This window comes from Pithys albifrons, chromosome 16 (assembly GCF_047495875.1).
Source record: "Pithys albifrons albifrons isolate INPA30051 chromosome 16, PitAlb_v1, whole genome shotgun sequence".
Lineage (NCBI taxonomy): Eukaryota > Metazoa > Chordata > Aves > Passeriformes > Thamnophilidae > Pithys > Pithys albifrons.
Genome location: NC_092473.1, coordinates 14,266,294 through 14,289,332, shown reverse-complemented (window position 1 = coordinate 14,289,332; position 23,039 = coordinate 14,266,294). Strand labels below are relative to the sequence as shown.

Genomic DNA, 23,039 nt, shown 5'->3' with positions numbered 1-23,039 from the left:
AAGCCCCAGGATGCTGAGCAGGGCCCTCATTCATGCTGGTCCTTCCCAGCATGGCACTAATGGGTATGGTTCTGGCTCTGGTCAATGCAGGATTTGCTCAAGGAACCCTGAAAACTGCTGTGTGCTGCCAAAGGGCCATTCCAATCCCTCTCTAATCCCACCCTGGGATTATCCCAAGCCAAAACTGCCTCGACTGCCTAGGGTTAGACAGGGGACTCCTAAATGCTGTTCAGGTCTGGCAGGGTCTGATGGCTGATGGACTTCAGATGCACCACCCAGACTTCAAAGCACAGCACTCAGCCCTGCTAGGCCTGGGCATTTGGAACTCTGAAATCCCTCACCTACATGTGGGAGCCCATAAGAACAGCAATAAGACGGGCAGAAACCCAGAAACAAATTGCTTGACTCCTGAAACCAGCCCAAGGGGATGCACCAGCCTAAACTCAGCCTCCCTCCTTCCTGCAGCCCCAAACCTGTGGCATGAGAGAGTCAAGGGAGCAAAGCATTGGGAAGTGAGTCACCCCTGCTTGCTGGGGATGATGTGGAACAGCCACCCCTCCTAAAAACAGCCCACAGAGCCAGGGCTCTGCCCCTCTGTGCCCCACTGCTGGGACAGGCAGCTGCCTGCTCCCACCACACAGTGCTGCCTGCCAGCCTGTTCCCTGGAACTTGCAAGGAATTCACTCTGCAGCTGGAACATTATTGACTTTACAGATCAAGACTTGGCACCTTCAAAGGCACAGACTGGAGGGATGGAACTCAGCTCCTATGAGGAAAGGCTGAGGGAATTGGGATTGTTCAGCCTGGAAAAAAGAAGGATCCAGGGAGATCTTACAGCCCTTTCCAGTTCTTAAGAGGCTCCAAGAGAGCTGGCGAGGGGACATTAGACAAGGGCATGGAGTGACAGGACAAGGGCAAAAGGCTTCCCACTGAGAGAGGGCAGGGTTAGTTGGGATATTAAGAAGAATTTCTTCTCTGTCAGGGTGGAGAGGCTCTGGCACAGGTTGCCCAGAGAAGCCATGGCTGCACCATCCTTGGAAGTGTCCAAGGCCAGGTTGGATGGAGCTTGGAGCAATCTGGGCTGGTGGAAGGTGTCCCTGCCCATGGCAGGGGATTGTAACTAGATGATTTTTAAGATCCCTTCCAACCCAAACTAATCTGGGACTCTATGATCCTACTAGAAGACAGCCACCTCCTTTTCCTTTTCCTTTCCCTTCCCTGACTATAATACCACAGGACTGTTCAATCACAGCAGCAGGTTAGACTTTTGGACTGGGTTTTTTTGACCCATGTGTTTATCAAGGCAGGACTCCATGATAAACTTGCCCCAAGGCTGTGCACATTCCCATGGTTACTGTATTTCTGGAAATGTTTTTCCTCCCACAGACCCACAGAACTCAGAACGGCTTTGCCAGGCAGCACGGAAATGAAAGCACTGAGTTGGACTGAATTTCCAAATGCTCTGTGCTTTCTTTCCAGTGGGCAGCAGAGTCTCCTGGGATGTGAGTCTCTGAGCACACACTTCCTAAGGGAAGTTTACTTTGGGCCTCTTTAAATGGGAGCAACCCGTGCATTCCAGTTTGTGCATCTGATTTCTCATTAGATGGAAGGAGACACGAGGAATCTTTGGACTGTTCTGCCTGATGGTACAAATTCCAGCAAATTCAGCCCCCAGGCAGTCTCACAACCCATTTGAGTTGCTCATGAGGGGAGCCTGATGAAGTGAGACTAATGTGGGATGATATCTGTGATAAAGGGATCCTCCATCAGAATTCCTGGGGCTCTCCAGCCATCTCTCTGACACCATGCTGGGAGTTCCCCTCCCCTCTCCTCTAAACTGCCTCTGCAGGTGCTCCAACCTCAGTCTTTGCCACAGCCCAGTAAATGTAACTGTTTCTCCAGTTAATGGAGATATCTGGCTCATTAGGGGCAGCCTCATTTCTCATCAGCTCCCTCCTTTTGCTGGATGAGCTTGGAAGGCACTGTATGGGATACCTGTACAGAGCCAAGGGATGGAGAGCAGCTGGTTGAACACTGGGGGCTGGAAGAAGACTGGAGAGCAGGAAGAAGAGGCTACTGGACAAGGAAGACTCTTGCTCAGGCACAGATCAACCTGAAGATGCAGCAATTATAGGTAAAGGGAACTTAGGGCAGCCCAGGGTATCCCCTCTGCAGCTGAGGCAGGGGCCACCATTTTCCATGCTCTGGGCCATTGTGGAAATGCACTTAGAGGCATCCCTGACCATTCCTCCACCTGGCTGACAGCAAATTGGGTATTTTCCTGTGAGACCTGGACAGTGCTGGAGTTTAGTCTGAGGCATGCAGAGTCATTCAGGCATGCACACTCAGTGTCCCACACTCCCAACACAGCACACAGGAAAACCTGCCCCACCATGTCCAAATCCTCTCCACGTCAGTGAGCTGTGTTGGAGAGGGTGGGAGGAGCAGGAAGACAAGAAAGCCACACTCCCCAGGGAAAAGCCAGAGAGACTGTGTCACATGGATCTCGGGTGCACTGACTTCTCCCTTCCCTTCCCTTTCCTTCCCCCTCCCCCAGGAAAAGAATTAGCCATAAATAAACGGGTCAGTCATCAAAAGAAGGAGGGCTCTGGGTTGCCATGGAGGTGTGAGCAGGGCATGCAAGAGTGGGGCTGTTCCCGTGGGCAGCTGCGTCGCTGGGTGGGTGTCGCTTGTTTACCTACGTGGCAGGGAACCTGGACTCGGGTTCATTTCAGTTATCCCATGAGACCTGCTCAATAACGGACTGTTGAAGGAAAAAGCAAAATAAATAAAAAAAATAAAGAAAACAAGAAGCTCATGAATTCCAGCTGCACTGGCGCTGGTGCAGCCTCAGCCCCCGCCCCACAGCGACAGCGCCCAGCACAGCCCCTGACTGCTCTCCTCTCCTCCTGCCCCACCAAGCAACACACAGGGACCACACAAAAAGTGACTCCAGTTGAAGTGGTCAAAGGAAACTCAACATCAGACTGGCCCAGCAGGTCTGGCTGCCCCAACATGCACGCAGAGATCTCTCTGTGTTCACTGAGTGCAGTGCAGACACCCCGAGCTGAGGAGCTGCAGCTCACAGAGCTCTGGGAGTGACTGTTTCCCCACATGGGCTCTGAGCTTGAAGCCTTTTGCCTCTCCTGCAAGGGCCCAACCACTTCAAACATCAGCATGAGATACCAGATGAGAGGCAAAGCAGGTTTGCTCATGCTGATCTTTCTCCCAACAGACCTATGTTTAATGCTGACTCCTGATCAGCATTATTTGCCCTGTTTTATCCCTATGGTCCCACATGATGTAACTGGCTGCCAAGGACAGCTTGGCACAGCATCACTGGGCTTTGGGACCAACAGCAAGCACAGAAGGGCCACAGAAGCACAGGGCCATCTGCACCATGTTAACACACAAGCAAAGCGTGTGTTAAATATGCCCAGACCAAGGCATTGTTGTTACACAGAAAGACCAAAACTCTTGCAGCGATGAACACTAAAATCTAGAACGATGTGCACATTGCCACCTGAATTTCAACTGAAAACAGGGAGTGAATACTTGGATAGTCCTCCTGTGAAAGACCAAAGAACAGGGTGAAGTTCGTATTTTTTTCCAAGCAGGGAGCAGCTTCACGTCTCAATCTCAGCAGGGTCAGGAGAGGGGGATCAGGCCCTGCCTGGCTGCAGAGTCAGTGCTTTTGCAGTCAAAGACCATCCAGGCTAGCACTAGTGACTGAGAAAGCCTCTGTTTTCTTCCCCTATCAATTCTTCCCATTTGGGACCCCCACTGGAGAGTAATGTGGCCATTCCCCATTCCCACCCCACTGGGCAGGAGATCTGAGCTCACCTTTGACCTGATATTCCTTAGTTGCCGGCTAACACTGGATCTGTCTTTCTTCAAGAAATCAGGGTTGCTTTTAGATTTCATAATATCTGGGAAGAAGCAAAAGAAGTGGGGTTAGCCTGGTGCCCACTGCATTCCTGCAAGGACAGGGCTGGGGCTCGTCTGCCCTCCCAGCCCAGGCAAGTGTCCTGAAGAGCCCGGCTCAAGAGCACTGCCCTAAGGGCAGAGGGGCCTTCTGGGGGTCTCTGCCTCTGCTGCATCATGAGGTTTTCCTGATGCAAAATGCCAGAAGGCTTTCAAAGCCCATCAGCTTTCCCTCTTGGAAGGCCAAGTCCTACACTCACTCAGACCCATTACTGCAGGATGCACATGTTAGCTCGGGACACCCAGGACTATTAGAGCTGCTGGAGGAGGACTGACCATATCCCGATACAGTGGTGTTCACAGGGGATTTCTCTCCCTGAGCTTCTGTGGCTGCTTTCAGCTGCTCTTTCAACCTGCTGATATCACAGTCTGCCTTGGCCTTCACGATGCTCAGCTCCGTGTAGATGTCTTTGTACTTGTCGCTGGCGTATTTCTTATCCTGGCAAGGGAACAAGAACAACGCGCTGGAGCCAGACAGACAGCTGGAGCCGAGGGTTTGTGGATGCACTGAAGAGGAGCTTGGCAAATGCCAACGGAAGAAGAGCCGGCAGCAGGAGAAGTGCTTGGCTGGGGCAACACGCACCCTCGGAGCTGCTTCCAACAGCGACACGGGACTACGGGATTTCAGGAGGCGGAAAGCTGTGAGCCAACGGCGAGCACACAGTGCTGCCCGTGCACGCAGCCCCTCGGCTACAGGGGTTGTTTGTGGCTTTTGGTTTTAGCCAAGACACAGAATTCAAGCTGAATTCCCAGAAATGGCCTTGGCTTGTCCAGAACAAACCAGATCTGCTGCTGCGAGGCTGGGAAGATCTCTAGCAGTGATTATTTTTGCCATTTAAATCTGATTTGATGTGACAGAAAATGGGGAAAATCACACTAAAGGGGATGCTTTCCCACACTGTCTCCTTTGTGGGGTAAAGTCCTAAATTGATACAGACACAGTGGAGTGCTTTACTGATGACAGCAAAATGAGTATTGAATTCCATTCGGGGGAAAAATTAAATATTGTTTCAAATCTGGGTGTAAGTGGTCTGAAATCTAAGCACGCACACACACACACACAGAGGAGCAAAGCACAGTAAGAGGATTTGCAGAACCATTCCTGGCATTACCCTCAGTGCTGTCTGCAGCTCGTCTTTGAGGGAGCTGATCTCCTGCTTCAGGTACTGGATTTCAGATTCTTTGACCCGCAGCAGGACCTGTGGGAACAAAACCAGAGTGTTTTCCACCCAAGCAGATGCAGTTTGATCCCGAGATGCTCATCCCCCGTGGCTAATGACAACTGAACCAGGCTGGAGGCTCGGCCCCACAAAGCCTCTGGTTCACCCATCTTCTGATGCAAGAAAATTTCTCCTGAATCCCTTGGGAACTTGCCCAATCTTGCACCATTGCTCCCAGCACAGTCCTCAGCTGGTCCCCACTGCTCTGCATGGACTGGACCCTGGGCACAAGCAGGGGCCGGAGAAGGAAGAGCTCTGGCTCAACATGGTGAGAAGGGAATTTCAGGACCACAAAACCTCCTGTCCCCCTTGCAGCCCACGATGCAGAGTGCTGAGCAGCCACGAAGACCCAGTGCGGGAGGGACAGATGGCTATGACAGTGATACAGGATGGCTCCCGGGGCCACAGCACTTGTGCCCACCCATGTGCCCCTCAGCAGAGCTCACCTCCAGCTCGTAGGCGTCCTTGCCCTGCGTGAGAGGCGACCCAGCAGCCTCTCCCCCGCCCTCCCCCATCAGCAGGCTCCGCAGTTGTGTGATCTCTTCAGCCAGGCGGTTATTCAGCTCCTGGGAAGAGAAGAGCCGTTGTGGGAAGGGGGAGCACAGGCACTGTTCGGAGCAGAGCCCAACGTCACCCATGGAGGCTCCCCTGGGCATGGTGGGACCCTCACCTGGTTGTGGGCGTTGAGCTCCTGGTTCTCCCGCTGGCACTGGCGGAGGGCCTGCCTCTCAGCCTCCAGCGCCTGCGCCAGGTGGGCATTCTCCAAACACTTCTGTGAATACTGCTCTGAAAGCACCTCCAGCTCCCGCTGCACCGACTGCAGCTCCTCCCTGCAGAACACACATCGGGTAGTGCCCTCTCCAAACACACACACCCCCGTGCCCACTCCTCCTTCAGCAACCTGGACAACCCAACAGGGATCTAAGCATGGAGGATGAGGACTGTATACTCCTTTTGAGAAAAAACTCAAGCCCGGAGTGAGTCAACCCCTCCCTCTCCTGGCAGAGCAGTGCTGGGGACCAAAGGGGATGGGAGGTCATCCTCCCACAGGTTAAGTGTCAGAACTTCCTCAGGTTTCCACAAGCTGAGCTGAGTTGTATCAAAGTCTACCTATGAGAAAATCTTCCCTGTGAGGGTGGTGAGGCCCTGGCACAGCTTGGTTCTGGTGGGTTCAGCTAGGTTGGGAAGGAAGAGGTCCCTGCAATGGCTGGTCTGCCCCAACTCATTGCCAAAATCAAAGGGGAGAGAAAAGGGGATATGCCTGCAAGACAGTGACAGACTGAGGATGATGATGGTCTTACAGGTATTGCCTTTGGAGGGCCTCGATGTCGGCGTTGACGCTGCTGATCTGGGAGCGCTGGGACTTTTCCAGCTCTCGCTCCAGCTCCTCCCGGTGTGCGTTCTTCATGGCTTCGATGGCTGCGAGGGACAGCACAGCGTCAGCACCAGCACCCACACACAAGGGGAGTTTTTTGTTACTTGTTTTCTAAAGTAACAAAACCTGAATGATCCCAGTGAATCTCCTACTGCACCACAGCTCCTTCAGTCTGTGTTCAGGGTTCTGCAAATCCCACTGTTTCATACAGTCCAAATGATTGTCCAGTTTGCATGTTGCTTCCTGCACTGTGGGACTCCTAATCCAGAGCCCCTGAGCTCCAGTGTTTTTACATTCTCTGGGGCACCAAAGAATGAATTCAGTGTGGAATTGGCAATAAATTAACCACAGGAATGACTAGTGCCTTTCTGAGCTGGAATGGAAAACAGATCAGACTGTGCACCAGCCAAGGAGAGGGGCACCAAACCCGGATAAGGACCAGGAGATGGGCCTCCATCCAACACAACTCTCCCACCAGCCCTTTCCCATCTCCCTTTGCTCGCCAAGCAGCCCTCATCCCATCTCTTCTCTGCTCCGCTGTGGAGCAAACATCATCCCTGTGTGCCTGTCACCACAGAGCTGCTCTGCCATGGGGGACCCTCTGGCATGTCCCATACCTGAAATGGTGGCAGCTGTCTCCTCCGCCAGCAGGCGATCCTTCTCCTCCCGCAGCTTCTCCAGCTCCCGCTGGTGCTGCCGCTGCAGGTCCTCAATCTTCTTCTGGTGTGTCTCCTCCATGGCTGCAAAGCCCCTTTCACATGTTGCCTGCAAAGGGACGAGGGGAAGGGGTTTGCCCAGGAGTGCAGGGCTGGTGTCACAGGAGTGGTGAGCCCACGAGGAGCCACATGCCAGCAGGTAGGTCAGCTCCCAAGGCGCATCACGGGTCTTCTTCCCCAGCCACGGGAATGGACCTTGGGAGGATGGGAGGATGGACCTTGCAAGGTCAGGGCTTACTCCTGCACATGCTTGACCCCTGACAGCTCCAGTGAAAGGGAAGCACAGGGTAGGTCTGGGGACAGACCCAATTGGGGAATGCAAATGTATGTCAAAAAAAACCAACAACAAAAGGCTTCTGTGCCCCTTCTGCTCTTTTCAATGCGTGGTTTTAAGCAGCCACCTCTGGGTGGAAGCAGATGGCATGTGACAGCAACAGGACCTCAACTGCCAACCAAGTCTTGCTGCAAAGCATGCAGGGGCAATTACTTACTATTTGAATTCCTAGGAGTGACCTCAGGCCAGGGCATGGCCATGACCCCCAGCAGTCAGGGACGAGATCCTGAATTCCAGCCTGGCCCTTGTGCTCCCGGCACAGCCCCCACTCCTGCCTGTGCAGCAGACAAATGCCAAAGCCTGTTGCCAGCTCAGCTGTCAGCCCAAGCACACTGGGATCCCGGATGGACACACGGCCGCAGGACACAGGCAGGACCAGCAAAGCCATGGGCAGGCCCAAGCCACGAGCAGAGAAGGGGCACAGGCTGGGGACAAGGTGCTGAGCCCCATCAGACAGCTTGGGACAAACCTGATGCCAAGCACTGCACCAGGCTGGCTTTATTAACTAATTTCAATGGATTCCTTCTTGATTAACACTGGTGTTTTCCAGGGGAAGTGAGAACTGTCATCTGGGGACCTCTGGAACCCCATGGGAAATTTAGGGGGGACAAATTCACTCTGCCAGTAACAGAACTATTCAGGACAGTCCAACACCACTGACCCTCACTAACATACACCCTTAGCATCCCTTCATTGTCTAATGCTCTGTAACCTCTGCCATCCTCATTCCAAATTTTCAGCTCTGGTGGTTTTTTTCCTCCCCTTTAAGTTTTAATCCCAAGACATTCTTCAGTTTCTCAGCCTTGCATTTTTATTTTTTTTTCTCTAGACTCCTAACTCAGTGCCAGAACCTGCCTGGACTTGGCTGACTGGAACAGCATGGAGCAGCCCTGCAGGATTCTTCATTACACCCAGAATCAGAGAATATGCTGAGTTGGAAGGGATCTATAAGGATTAGAGTCCAACTTCTGAAACACCTCTAATATTGGAGGAAAAAGATGAACAGTCCTCCGTATGTCTGCCTGTAGATTCACTATTTGATGTATTGTAAATGCATTGCCATAAATCCAGGAGATTTGAACATGTACAAACCAGTATCTCATACAATCACAGTTGGGAATTGGATTGGAAGGGACCTTAAAGCTCATCTGGTTCCAACCCCCTGCCATGGGCAGGGACACCTTCCACCAGCCCAGGTTGCTCCAAGCCCCATCCATCCTGGTCTTGGACACTTCCAGGGATGGGGCAGCCACAGCTTCTCTGGGCACCTGTGCCAGGGCCTGCCCACCCTTACAGGGAAGAATTTCTTCTTAATATCCCATCTAACCCTGCCCTCTGGCAGTGGGAATCCTGAGCGGGGATTAAGAAGGGACTTTCCTTCGTAAGAGTTAAGATGGAGGAGAGAGCATTCAGTGACCACCACCCCTCACTCCCATGGGATGCAGCAGAACTACTGCTCTTCCCGGGCTAAAACCAGCTTTTGGCTGGACCTGAGCCATGTTTTACCACCAGCCCAAATGTGTGCTGGATCTCATGGCTGGAAGCAAGCTCTCCCACATTTTTCTGACTCTGAATGGTAACTGCCCTGTGAAAGCCTCACCAGCACAGCCTCTGCATTGCTGCCCTTCTAGTTTCCTGTTCAACCTGGCAGCCTCTCTTGGTGCTGCTGGAGTCCTCTACCACCCTTAACTCACTTCCTAACTGGGAATGCTCTCCTATGAGAAGCACAACACCAAACTCAGGAGGTTTTTTTCGATGCTGGACCATCTCAGGCCAGTTTTACAGCCAGTCTGACTGGTGGAGCAATCTGAATGGTGGCATTTCATTGCCAGTGGGTTTCTCTGCACCTCACCTGGGTGTCCTGTAACTGTGCACTGTTTGTTGTGTACACACTTGGCTGTGTCCAGCACCAGCAGGGTCCTCGCAGCCTCCTGCAGAGGAGCTTTGCTTTGCTACAGAATTTGGCATCTGTTTGCAGCTACTTTCCCCAGGAACATACATTTTAAAAGCATCAAGTTTCCATTTCATCCTGCAGTTTTGAAGGCAGTAGAGACAGACTGGAGATTTGATCAGATTGGGAAAGACAGAATTGAGGAATGCTTTTAAAGGGAAGTCACAAACAAAATGTATGCCTCAGGTATAAGGAGAAGCACTGTGGTCTTCGTGTTGAAGGAGAGCACGATGTTACTGAGCTGCTTTGAAATTCTCTCTCCCTCTCCACACAGAGACCACCTCCAAAAATCCACCCTCCCAAGCCCTCAGCAAGGCATTTAGAATACCCAGCATGGGGAAAAGGCAACACCATGCTTTACAGAGGCCTGTCTAACACCACGGGACTTGCTTTGGCACACTGGCTCTTTTGGGAGATGCCCCTTAGTTCAGCAAGCAAACCCCAGGACCACACGTGCCCTCCCACACACTCAGCAGCAGAAAGCATAAAGGGTTAAACATATCAAGACCTTTAAGTTTTCAAAGTCTTTCTGGTATTTTTCCCTCAAGGTGGAAGCGCTCCCTTCCAGATGTTTGTTCTCCAGCTCGTCCCTCATGACGTTCATTTGGGCCTCCAGCTCCTGGATTCGTTCCCTCAGGCCGTGCATGGAGTCCAGGTCACTGCTGGGGTCCTGCCCGGTGCCACCCGCCTTGGTGGCCGCCCAGGTGTCCCCACTGCCTGGGACTATCGCAGGGGACACCTCTGGGTGCTGCCTCTGGTACTCGTCGAGGGTGTCCTGCAGGTGCTGCAGGTTCTGGCTGTAGTGCTCCTGCAGTGCCTGCAGCTCCTCGCCGTGGATGACCTGCAGCTCCTTGATCTTGGCCTGGAACTTTTCCTCCAGCGTCTGCATCTGCTCCAGGTGATGCTGCTCCATGTTCTGCTTGTCACGGACAATGGCATCCAGCTGGCTGAGGCCCTCAGTCCTTTCAGCCTTCAGAGCATCCTCTGTCCTGTTGAGCTGCTCTATCACGTTCCGGATCTCCTCCTCGTAACGTCCCTGGAGCTCACTCAAGCTCTTGCTGTGCTTATGTTGTTCCTCCTCCAAGAGCCTCCGCTGGCTGTCCAGCTGAGACACCTTTGCTTTGAGATCAGCGTTCTCTCTTTCCAGCATGGTGATCACCTCGCTGTACTCACCCTGCTGCTTCCTGAGCAACTCCTCGTACTCGTCCCGCAGGAGAGAGACCGTCTTCACGCGGTCTTGACACAGCACATCCATGCTCTGCAAGGACTCCTTGTAGGACTTCATCTCCCTCTCGTGCTCCAGTCGGACTTTGCAAGCAGCATAACAAACCTGAGCCTGAACAATTGCATCGTGGACTAACAAAGAGGAATACCGTTCCAGGTCTCCCATGCACGAATGGTAGGAAAGACCCTGGGATATCTTCAGGAGCTTTTGACAGTCCCTCATTGCCTCCTCGGGAGGCAGAGAGAGTAAGGCAACAGATATCTCCTTCAGAACATTGGATTTGTCCTTTAGTTGTTGGGCAAGATCTTCCTGAATGGAAACAAGAGCTCCACTACTATGATCTGGCATGCTGCCAGCCTCCTCCACCTTGGCTAATTCCTGGCAAGGGACTATCCTGGGATGGCTCCCATCCCAGGAGATTTGGGTTCTTTCTGAAGCATCTTTCTGTATTTCAAGTGCTTCAGAAATCTGGTGCATAACTCTGTCAAACTCAGGAGTCCTGTAGGCTTTGATGATTTCCTCCAGCATGCACTTGTGCTGCTGGAGAGCTGTTTTGGTATTATGGAGGTCTTCTTCAATTGTTTTTAACCTCTGATGAAAAGATTCTCTCATTTTTTGTGCAACAAACCCAAGTTCTGCCTTGATCAACGTAGCATCTGCTACAGCACTGAGAAAACCCTGGGAAAACCCCAAACTTGTTTCTGTTTTGCCCTCAGCTTCTGCTTCTCTGCTGCTCAAGTGTGCTCTCAGCTCCTCCACCTGATTCCAGAACTCCCCTTCCAGCACCAGCTTCTTAGATAGGACGCCGACCAAATCGATGGCTGTATGAGAAACACTTGCTGGCTCCATGAGAACCAACTCAGCTGTTCCCTGGATCTCTCTCAGAAGCTGGCCTATCTCAGAGCTTGCATTTTTCAAAGACTCTGCTATTTGGTTGATGAGAGAGGCCTCAAATGCCACCCTCTCAGAAAGCCATCTCAGCTGGCTGGCGTCAAACACTTCCACTTGCTGCTCCTTGGAGACATGCTCCTCTTCTCCCAAACCCCCTCCTGGAGCAGGGCTTTCTGTGATAAGGCTTTCACTCTGCTGATACTCCAACGGGACTGGTGCCCCACTCAAGGCTTGGATTGCATTTGATAAGGTTGTTTCCATGTTGGAAAGAGTAACAAGGAACAAATCACCCTCTTTTTCCTTGTCTGATTTGGGCAAGGATCTGAGCTGCTCCCTGCACTTCTCTAAGCAAGTCAGTGCTTGATCATTTTTCATTTGGAAATCTCCCAGCTCACTGACATGACTTTCTATGAGCTTGAACTTCTCCTGCCTCTCACTCTCCAGCTGTGAGATCAAAGCATTGACTTGGGACAAGCTGGTCTGAAGCTGTTCCCGCAGCTGGGACTCTGTGCTGGCCCACTGGTGGTGGAGGGCGATGAGTGTCTCCTGGTTATGGCCGTGCTGGCTTTCCAGCTTCATTGTTACATCTTTGAGTTTTTCCTCTGTAATATACAGTTTGGTTTCCAGGGAATGGATGATGGAGAGATAAGTCTCAGAGTCACTTGTCCCCGAAGAGGGGTAACCCAGAGGTGGCTCTGAGGACATGCTTTCCTCAGACAGTGATCTGTCCTGGCTCGTGTCTGAAGAGGTACTGCTTGTCCAGTTTTTCTCCGTTCCATCTGGATGGATGTATTTTTGACACTGGATGCTCGAGAAACGGATCCTTTGCCTCTTGGCCCCCATGAGTCCCACATCAGGCTTTGCTAAGGCTTTCTGAATCAACTCTTGGTCCTGGAGCTCTACAGCTTTGGATGGGGAGCCAAATTCCTCCACTTGCCTCTGGCTGGTCTCAAGAGCCTCCTCCTCCTCCTCCTCCTTCAGTGCATAAGTCAGAGCTGGGAGGACATCCTGAGTTTGCAGAGCCTGTCCCGGTTGGGATGGATGACTTTCGTCAGCCTCGAGACTGGGGCCAAGGTCTTCTGCCTCCTCAGCACATGGACCTGTGCCCACAATAGCCAATTTCTTTATAGCCTCCTCCTTGGCCTTTAACTTTACTTTAGTCTCCTCTAAACTGCTATCTAAAGCAACCATTTTAACCAAAGCCTCACTGAGATCTTGATCTTTCTTCTCCACAATTCTCAAGTGCATTTCCTTAACGTGTCTCAGCTCTTCTTCTTTCTCTTTCAGCACCTCCTGCACACCCCGGAACTGATCTGACACCTCCTCGAACGATCGCTCCAGATTGTGGTAGTTGGTCTCTTCCATCTTCAACTTTGCTTGTAGCTTTGCAACTTCATTATCCGACTTGGCAACCTGATTCATGAGCTCGTGGAACCGACATTTGATCTCATCCCTCTCCCTTTCGAGCTCCTTGATGTGCTCAGCGAGTTTCTGGATGCTGGCCTCCTTCATCCCCAGCTGCTCCTCCAGCTGGTGGACCAGCTCGCTGCCCTCGAACTTGGCGCTCAGCTTCTCCTTCTGCAGAATCTCCATTTGCTGCTCGCTGTCTTGCAGCTGGTTCTCATACTCGTTGGCCTTGTCCTCCATCTCCTTCAGACTCCGTATCAAAACCTGCTTTTCCCTCTCGCAGCTCTCCAGCAGAGCCTCATAGTTCTTCTGCAGCTTCTCCTCCATGAGGACCCGCGCTTGCTCGCTGGCGTTCAGCTGCCCGCTGAGGTCTGCAATCCTGTCCTGGAGCCGCTGCACTTCCTTCTGGTGGTCCCTCTGCAGAGCCTGCTGCATCTCCAGGTTCCGCAGCTCCTGGGTCTTCTCCAGCAGCAGAGCCTCCGCACTCTTCAGCTTCTGCTCGCTGGCCTTCAGCTGGGAGCTGAGCGCGGCCTCGCCGTGCTGCCACTCCTCCAGCTGCTCTTTGGCTTTCTCCTTCTCGCTCCTCAGGTCACTCTTGAGCTTGGCCAGGGTCTGCTCCTTGATGGAGAGCTCGGCCGCTGCGTTACTGAGCCTCGCCTGCAGGCTCTGAATCTCGGCCTCGTGGTGCCGGATCACGTCCTTGGCCTCGGCGTAGCTGCGCTTCAGCGACTGAATCTGCTGATTGATCACCTCTTGACGCTGGCATTGGGCTTCCAGCTCGCTTTGGAGGTCTTGGTTGACTTTGTGGAGCCTCTGCCAGGCACCTGATGGTGAGGCGGCTACCTCGGTCTTAAAAAAATTGATTAAATACTAGATTAGTAACACTCTTGGCTCTCCCTTCTGAGTGTCACACCTCTGGCCAGGCAGGCCATGGAAAAGCTCCTCGCAGCGATTTGGCTGCTACCCACATGCTCCAATTGGGATGATTTGTTCTTGGCACAATTTGTTTTGTTTAACCAACTTTTTCCTTTTTTTTCTTTTTTTTTTTTTTTTTTAATGAGCAACAACTGCTTTCCAGTAACAGAAAACACTGACCATGACATCTAAACAGCTGTACAGTCACAGGCTAAAAGGAAAAAAAATAAACCCAAACTCAAACAGAACCAAACAACAATGAAACAGAAACACCAGCAGTAAAACAGAGACGCACAGACAAGAAAAAAATGGGAAGGATGAGGAGGAGTGGATGGAACAAGGTGGAGGAGAAAGGAACTGCTTCTTTTTCAGCAGGTTTATTTGTTCGGTTGTGAAACAAAAAGTGCACAGTTCAGGTAACACAATCCTACCAACCAAAAGCAACAACAGAAAGTGAGGTGACAGCAAATGACATCACATCCCACCCAAATGCAGGGACACAGGCCAGCTGCGGTGGCGATGCCATTTCTGTGCCTGCAGAACAGGACTGAGTGGCTGCTCAACGCATTACAGAGATGCTGTTACACTAAAGCTTAAGGCTAGGGAGGATCTAATTTCTCTACCTGCAAAATAAAATAAACCAACAAAGGACAAAATAAAAAGCCCGACAAGTGGAGGGAGGGAAAAGGTGTGATGAGAATGTAAAAATGAAAGAAACCAACCTTTGTGAGATTCAAACCAAAGCAATGGAGCATGCAAAAAGAAAACTCACAGAAAGCGTCATGCAAAAGGCGACAGAAATTATGTATCTTTAAAAAAAATACACAGACAGGAAGAGGCGAGAGAAGCACAGCGTTAAGCCTGGGAATTTGGCCTGCCTTGCTGTACTCTGGTTGCTGATAAGGAAAGCCCACAGATGTGACACTCAGTTATGTTAAGTTAAATTTCATGCTTTACACCAAAAACATGCAAGAACATCCGCCTGGGACAGGTTAGTACGTGCCCACTCCCACCCGCCGTGGCTGGAGACAGGGGATGTCTCTGCTCCATTTGTGAGGAGCAGGAGCCCCCAGGGCTTCTCCCAGTAGGGAGCTAAGTTGGGGTCCCAAGGAAGCTCAGAGCAAGAGAGGGGTTGCACGAGTCTGGAGAGGCTTCAGTGCATGGCACATGCATGGGGTGGTTGTCAGTGGCTGCCTCGTGAAATGGGCTTGGTGCCCCCCAGGGCAGCTCAGGAGGGATGGGCTGGCAGCAGTCAGGGTTCTCCATCATCCCTCCCCTTAGACAACGTAGGAACCACCCTGAAGTTAGGCATGATGGAGGTGGGGCACATGAAATTCTGAAGGTTTGTCAAATAAAATGCTGTGATGTTTGCCTGCAGTCTGGGGCTGCAGAATTTCCTCAGTGACTCCATTCCCTCCACCCCAGCAGGGTTTGGTGGGGTTACTCCCTTCTACAATAGGATTTTAATCCCTCTGGTTCCCAGCAAACACTAAGGAAATCCCTAGAAACAATTAGACTGGAGCAGGCAAAATCCTCCAACCTTTCCAAAAACCCACTCCAACTTCCCGGTCCAAGTTTGGGTCACTGCAGCAGTGATTTGCTCAGCCTGTCTGCAGACTTCCCCTCTTGCCACCCCTCCTCCTACTGAGGCACTACAGCCAACTTCAGCACAGCCAATCTGATGGTGGATTCAGGATCCAGCTTTTATCCCCATTCCTTGATTTTTTTCCATGCTTTGGGAGGTCAGTGCCTTTGCCCCAGGGAAGTGGGAGTTAGTTACTCTTCCAGCACTGCCAAGTTAAAATGGAACTCCTCCAAGCAGGCATTGTCAGCTCAGAGACTCCAGAAATAAATGAATTAATAACTCCTCCTGGGAGATCATGGGCAAGGAAGGCAAGATGTCCCCCACCTGGGGTAGCTCCACTGCCTGTGCATCTTCTTCAGGGGAAATTTTCCTGTGAGAAATAAGGACGCAAGGTTTGGCATCGACCTGCCATGGGAGCGCAGTGTTTGGCCATGTATGTGGCACTTTGATCCACAGCCAGATTGATCACGTAGATTTGAGCAGGGCAAAATGCTGCCCCTGCACAGAACAGGACTATGGACCCGTGACAGCAGGCAGAAGCTGCCCTGTGGGTGTCACAGCAACTCTGGGCATGGATGTTCCCAAAGGAAGGGCTGGGAAAGGTTCGCTTTGTTTGGAGGATGGGAGGGAAGGTTTCCCAAGAGACCATCCCATCTCTTCTGCCAGCTCCTCCAAACACATTTCTAGGCTTAGTTGAGGAAAGGCATCTTGTAAGAGAAGAAACCCCCAAAATGATCCAAGACACCAGGTTGTCCCAGCGCAAATCCCACCCTGGCTGTAGGGAACATGCCCAGGGGATACCCCTGCATGTGCTGTGTTTGCCCATGTAACTGTCACACAATTCCCAGTCAGGTGCAACTGCTGGACTACAGGATACTTGGAAGGCCTTTCTGTGCACCCCATTTCCTGAGGGGCTATGTGGGGTACAGAAAGGGAGTGACAGCTGTTGCAGAGGCAAACACAGTACAGGATAGATCAGAGGTGGACTTTGCTGAGGTCCCACCTCCCTACCATGGCTGTGTTTGTCTTCACTGGGGAATGCTAATAGGTAATGTTACCTCCTACCCCAGATCAGAAGTTTTGTTAAGCAGATGATTCTGGTAAAGCTACAGAATTAACAACATTGGCAAGAAGGTTGAATCTCTCGGAGCCCACTCAGTGGCCCAGGTCCCTGTGTCACCCAGGATATCCCCATGAACATCCCAGACTGAAGCCCAGCAGGGATCCCCTCGGGCACACAGGAAGGTGGATCTCTCTCCTCCCTGCCCTCCTACCTGCAACACGTATCCCTCCCGGGCGCTCTGCTCCCGGCCCAGCGCCACTTTCAGCTGGTCCTGCAGGTGCCGGTTCTGCTCCAGGAGCTCCAGAGCCTCCTTCTGCTTCTGCTCCAGCTGGAGGGACACGAACAGAGACAGCGTCCATGGAGTGGGCAGGGGGTCAGCCATAAGAACAGGCAGCTCAGAGGGGACACAGAGCAGAATGAATGGGGCTTTTGACGGCACTGCTGCTCTGCTCTGCTCTGGGATGTGGATTTCATTTTAACAGGAAAAATCCCTCTTCACTGAAAGACCTAAGTTATGCATTAGTGTAATTCCTAAAGCTCATGTGGCAAAGGGTGAATGGTATCACCTTGTGCCAGGCATGATCCCAGCAAATCCCTGCCTGGTTCAGCTCGGCAATATTCCTGGTTACTCCATGCCTGCACCCCTTTCATTCCTGCTAATACACCTTAATCCCAACGAACAACCACCTTTGTTATCCCAGGCATGGACCTCTTCCAAGTGAGCTGAGCCTCTTCCTTCCTTTTCCTAAAATCATAAGACTTTTTAATGTAGACTTCACAGAAAGAGAACCTTTGTGGTGTGTGCTACAACTCAAGGCAGTTTATAACTGCAGACACAAATCTTTACAGCTGCAGAGGCACACAGGATTAGGAGCCTGAATTTGGGGTCTGGTTGATACACCTCCATTTTACCCATCTCATCAGAGATAGGGTGTCTACAACCAACACAAATCAGGCTGCACTGGCTGGGAGAGAGTAAGAAAGTACCAGGCTGTAAGAACAACCCTTTTTGCAACTGTGGGAACATGAAAGCTGCCAGCAGGGCTGAACTGGAATGGACATGGATCTGTGCCCTGCCAGCTCCCAATGGACCTAAACCATCCCTACTTGCTGCTACGACAAGGCGGCAATAAATGCAGCTTTTCTTAGGCCTATCCCAGACTTCCTATTGTTACTGCTGCACCTGGAGGCCACCTTGGCAGGCAGCCTGGGCCCCACACACCCCTTTACCTCCTTCTCCAGCAGTGTGGTCAGGTGCTGCTTTGTCAGTCCCTCATCCCGGTCCTCGGCGTGGGCGAGGTGCAGGGGTGTGATGGGGATCTGCTTCTCTTCCCGCAGCGGAGTGGTCTCCACCTGGTGCCAGCGCTGCTCGATCTCCACGTGCACATTCTGTGGTTTGATGTCTGCCGGGATAGGCAGGATCCGATCCACCTCCATCCTCAGTGCCTCTTCCGACCCTGTCCCATCCACAGCATCGATCATCTCGAAGCGCTTGCGCCTCTCCTCGCGCCGCCGGGCCCGCTCCCGCTCCAGCTCTCCGGGGTCGGCGTCGGTGGCACCGGCGTCCCTGGGGAAGGTGACCGAGCTGCTGCCGGAGGAGTCTGCAGCGTTCGCACGCTCCTGCACCAGGGCCTGCTGGATGGGGCGAAATTCAGCCCAGTCAAAAGTCTTGGACCGTCCTTCTCGTCGGCGTTCCCGAGCACGGCTCCGCTTCTGCTCCGGGTCCAGCTCGGCTTGCTCCGTATCCGGCTTCTCACTCGGCTTTGGACCAGTCTCGAAGGAAGAGCTTGTTTTGCTTTTCTCTTCCGGCAGCGAGCTGTGAGGACAGAGAGAGGGTGAAGGAAGGTGTCAGTGGGTGCTGGAGACGTCCAGGCGCTGCCATGCATGCCTGAGAGCTGGGTGGAAAGGGGCTGCTGGAAGCCCAAGCCAATGCCATGTGGGTGCCCCTTTGCCCCTCCATCTCCCGCTGCCTCTCAGACACAGGAGCTTCTGCTGCCCTTCCCCAGGGTCGTGCTGGTGTGCAAAGCTTCGGTGCAAGCGGTCCCAGCTGCTCCTGAGTCACCCGAGCCCCCGGAGAGTGGCTGATCCCAACCTTGCTCCTGCTTGGCAGCTGCATCCAGGCCAATGACCAAGACCCAGCAGCAGCCCATGGCTGAGGCAGCAACCCCAAACTGTGCTGCCAGGGGGAAAGAGTCTCTGAAAGCTCCTCCAGTGCCCTGGCTGTGGGGCTCCATGCACACCCACTGCTCAGCAGGGCCATAGTCACGTGCTTGAGGGGAGGATGCCACCAATCCCACCAAAGTCAGGCTGGCTTTGGAGCTGTGGGGTGGAGAAGCACAGAGCAGCTGCAAGAGGTCTGGGGAAACAAAGGGAAGTTTCCCTCCATCTTGGCAAAGTATCAAAGGATCGAAAACTTCTCCATGCCACTATCTGCACTGAAGGCACAGACCTTCCCAGGGCACCCAGCCTCATGGGCAGCCCCCCAGCACCAGGATGCATCCTGTACACACAGGGATGAATGCAGCAAGGAGAGCAACTTATTCAACACACTGTGGAAATCACTAAAAATGTCAATTGCTCAAGCAAGGAATGATTTTTAGTGCCAAGGGTGGTGGGTTGAGGGGGAGACATACTTGTCAAGCAGGGAAAGTTAATATGGGAAGGTAATACTGTTTCCAACCTATAGATAATCCATAATGCAGTATTAGCTTAACACATGTGGACATGCCAGCCTTGTAACATGCACATCAAAATTAAAACAGAAAATAGCAGTATGCTAAGCCTGTGGAGGAAGCCTGTCCCAAAGGAGTGGGGTGCACACTTGCTCCCTCTTTGCTATCTGAAGCCCCCGAGATGTCTCCTATGGCACAGACCTGCTGCTCAGGCTGACTCCTGGTTCTCCCTGCTTCCTCCAGCATCCCCCCAGGGCTCCACCCTCCAGCACAGCCTTGAAAAGCTTACTGGAAAAGCTGGAAAGCAGCTCCCTGGGCTGAGACCACAAGCATTGAGACTGCTGTGACAGGGAGCAGCAGCAGCACCACGGCTTCTCCTGCCTTGGAAATGCATCCCAGCTCCCACAGCCAACAACCTCAGGGATGTGCACAGGCCCAAAACAAAGGATGGAGCAGAAGAGATGGCTCTGCGTGGGGCTGGGCTAGTATCTTCCGATGCACTGTCATCCACATCAAACCACAGGCTTAGCAGAGCTGGGTTTTGAGAAGCTCTGGCAGTTACAGGCTAAAACCAGCTCAGAGATAATTCTTTCTTCAGCGCTGTCACTTGCAGCTAATAAAATAAACCCAAAAGGCACCACAATGAAACATCGCTGCTCCTCAAGCACAACTCCAGAGCCAGGCTCTCAATCTGGACTCAGTTAGTGATTACAGCTGCATTTTGAAGAAGTGAAATGGGGATGAGATTGATCTTAATATGGAGAGGAGCATTAGAAAAAAATGGGGGTCCCGGGGCCCCTCAGATGGTGTTGGGACACAGAAATTATGCTGCTCTAAATCCCATGTAGAAGAATCTTGGCATTTCTAGAGGTGACATCTCTCCCAAGCTCATTTCTTCTCTGCTGCTTTCCAAAGGGCATGGGGATGTGTGTCAGGGAGTGGAGGGATGGCCACTGGGAACAGAGTGAAGAGACTCAGAAGACTGACCCAAAGTTACTCATTTCATCTCCTGCAAGTGCCCCATGGCTATAAATTCTACTCAAACACTTCCCATCTCCTCCATTCCAGACAAATTAATTCACATCACATGGAGGGGGGGGGGGATGTCTTTGCCTCCCAATGTTATTTATAGATCAAAATAAAAGAGCTTTTTTTAATAGGGGTGGGTGTGGGAGCAGTGCAAGCTGTGAGCTGAGCACGCTGTGGCAAGAAGTACACAAAGGCTACAGGGAACTGGGGGAGCACTGGGGAACTCAGCCTCACCAGGGCTGTGAGCTAAACATGGATCCAGTGCCTTCTTGGGGATATTTCCTATTTGCCCCATCGTCATTAGCAGGGTAATGAGTGTCTCTGCAGACTGCAGGGCACTGCTGAGGGCAGGCAGCAGAGCAGTATCTGCTCCCCATGCTGTGTGCTGACACACACGCAATATAAACAGTCATTAGGACTTGAGAAACCAAAAAAGGTGCATTTGGCTGGGTGGAGACATGGCAGCAGGTTAATGAGATACGACAAAGGGCTGCAGGAGTGTGCAGAGCGGGACCGGTCCGGGGATGGGGGTAACACTGTCAGTCACCCTCCCAGCACGCCAAGCACCCACACTAACACCCCCCCTGCACTCTGGCCACACTGTGCCAGTGTTTGCCACCCCTCCATTGTGAGCCTTGGGCAGTCTGTCCTTCGGCTTTCCAGCAGCCCCCTTCACAAGCCGCTTCCTGGATGTGGAATGTGGTGGCATCCCAAAGCCAGGCGGGATGCGCTGGGATAGCCCACACCCGGTGAAGGCAGCCCTGCTGCACACACAGCACGGGACCTCCCAGCAATGTGACTAACCCACGCCAGCCTCTCCCCCAACCGAAACCAGCTCAGTGGGGAACGACAGAAGCACACACACAATTCCCTTTTCCCAGCTCAGGATGGATTCATAGTCTGTTTGTGCAGTGTAACAAGTTACTGCCCAGCCAGGACCTGCGCTTGGACCCTCTCAGAGGGAAAGCCAAGTGAAACCACTTTGCGTGGGCTCAGAGCAGGTGCAGACAGTGAGCACAGGACTATCGTGCTGCAGTAACCTGTGAGCAACCATAAATACATGTGGCTCTTTAAAGGCAGAGAGGTCCCCTCAAATTTCCTTGGTCTTCATCTTCATATCTAGTCACATCGGAAGATACCAGTGTGGGGAAATCAAGTGTCAACACCAGGTTGCTTCTTCCCTTCTCTCTGGCTTTTATTTAAAGAAAAAAAAAAAGGAAGGGGGGAAGAAAAGAAAGAAAAATAAATGGAAACTGCAGGACTTCTCATCCGAGGTGCAGAAAAGGAGGAGCATGCAGTGAATCACGAGATATACAAACCACAGAACGTTAATACAGGAGAGAACACAGTTTTCCAACCTGGGCTTCAGCACGGATAGTTTCAAAGAGAAGTTTTTCCTGGGATTGCATGGAAATCAAACATACACAGGAGTGAGGAGAGAGGTGGCTTCCCCAAGACCCCCGTGAGATCCACCAGAGCTTGAGCAGGGCTGGGAAACAGCAGCTGAGTGCCAAATGGGATAGGGAAAGAGAGGCTGGAGCATGTCCAGGTCAACAGCACTGGGTGAGAAGAGCCATTCCGTGAACAAGGGGACAAACCTGGCAAAAACCTGCTCCCTGCAGCTACAGTAAGGACAGGAGACTGAGTCAGTGGTGTGGCCATGTCCACGGAGCCTGTAAGAGGTGGCCTATACAAGTGTGGCCAGCAGAGTCAGCTGTGAGAAGGTCAAACAGCCTGTACCCACAGCCACAAGCGCCCACAGAAGGTACTCTGTGACGCAGGGGGTCCCTTCCTCTGGCACTGGCACAGGAGGAGACGTCAGTGTTACTCATGTGTAAGGGGAACCAGCTGCTGCAGCTTCTGGAAGATCAGAAGAGGAGGGAAGACGATTTGCTGGCTGGAGTTTAAAACAGATCAGAGCCAAACAGCTTCTAAATTGAACCTTGGGCTCCTGCTGCTGTGACCCACAGAGGGGCTGGGCAGCTCGTGCTGAACAGTAGCCAGAGGAAAGGGAGAACCCAGCACAACTCAATCCAAGTGGTTTCACAATACCTGGTGGGAATCCAGAGGAGTCTTGATATAGGAACAGTATTTCATATTCCTATGCACAAATTAAAGCCACATTTTCAACCCTCTTTGAAATCTGCACATGTAAGAGTAACTCAGCATATCAGTGTCCCCACAAAGCGTATCCAAATTACGCCCAGAGAAAGGGACATGAGAAAGAGTCACAGCTTCCAGGAACAGACAGGCTCAGAAAGAGCAAAGACAAGGGATGAAGGAAGAGTTATTCCTGCACAGCAAACCACTCAACTGCAAGGGTTGCTACACTCCCCCCTTACCTTGTTACATCGGGAGCGGTGGTGGGGCGAACGTGCTTCATGATGGTCTGGATCCAGTTGCGGCGAATGCCCGATGTCATGGCAGAGAGGGTGAACTCCCCTTCCTTTGTCTGGGGAGAGAGAAGGAACAGCTCAGAGCAGCTCACTGCACCCACCAGCACTTTCCCACCCTCCCAAGACAACTCTGGACCCAGCCCCAAGTCCACAGTGCTGGGGCACTGCTTGCTGGCCAAAGAGAGTTCGCACCCAGCCCCTCCATCCCCCAGTATGCTCCTGGTGGGAATTAGCATGTCCCAGCAATCAGGCTAATTTTGTCATAGCTGAGACCCT

The 23,039-nt window shown here is 52.3% G+C and overlaps 1 protein-coding gene across 9 annotated transcripts in view; it reads right to left on the bottom strand.

The window, feature by feature from the left end:
* Positions 1-23,039, bottom strand: part of MPRIP (myosin phosphatase Rho interacting protein) — a 77,393-nt gene that overhangs the window by 5,348 nt on the left and 49,006 nt on the right. For 4 of the 9 annotated variants that reach the window (XM_071570804.1, XM_071570805.1, XM_071570808.1 and 1 more), the window contains 11 exons: positions 22,710-22,819; positions 17,897-18,482; positions 16,878-16,994; positions 10,089-13,952; positions 7,197-7,344; positions 6,506-6,623; positions 5,875-6,034; positions 5,651-5,770; positions 5,097-5,183; positions 4,261-4,423; positions 3,844-3,929 (listed from right to left, as the gene is read on the bottom strand). In XM_071570804.1, coding sequence (XP_071426905.1) covers positions 3,844-3,929; positions 4,261-4,423; positions 5,097-5,183; positions 5,651-5,770; positions 5,875-6,034; positions 6,506-6,623; positions 7,197-7,344; positions 10,089-13,952; positions 16,878-16,994; positions 17,897-18,482; positions 22,710-22,819 — 5,559 coding nt within the window. Of the gene's footprint in view, positions 1-2,698; positions 2,765-3,843; positions 3,930-4,260; positions 4,424-5,096; positions 5,184-5,650; positions 5,771-5,874; positions 6,035-6,505; positions 6,624-7,196; positions 7,345-10,088; positions 13,953-16,877; positions 16,995-17,896; positions 18,483-22,709; positions 22,820-23,039 lie in introns of all 9 variants that reach the window. The other 5 variants (XM_071570806.1, XM_071570807.1, XM_071570813.1 and 2 more) reach the window with 5 other exon arrangements.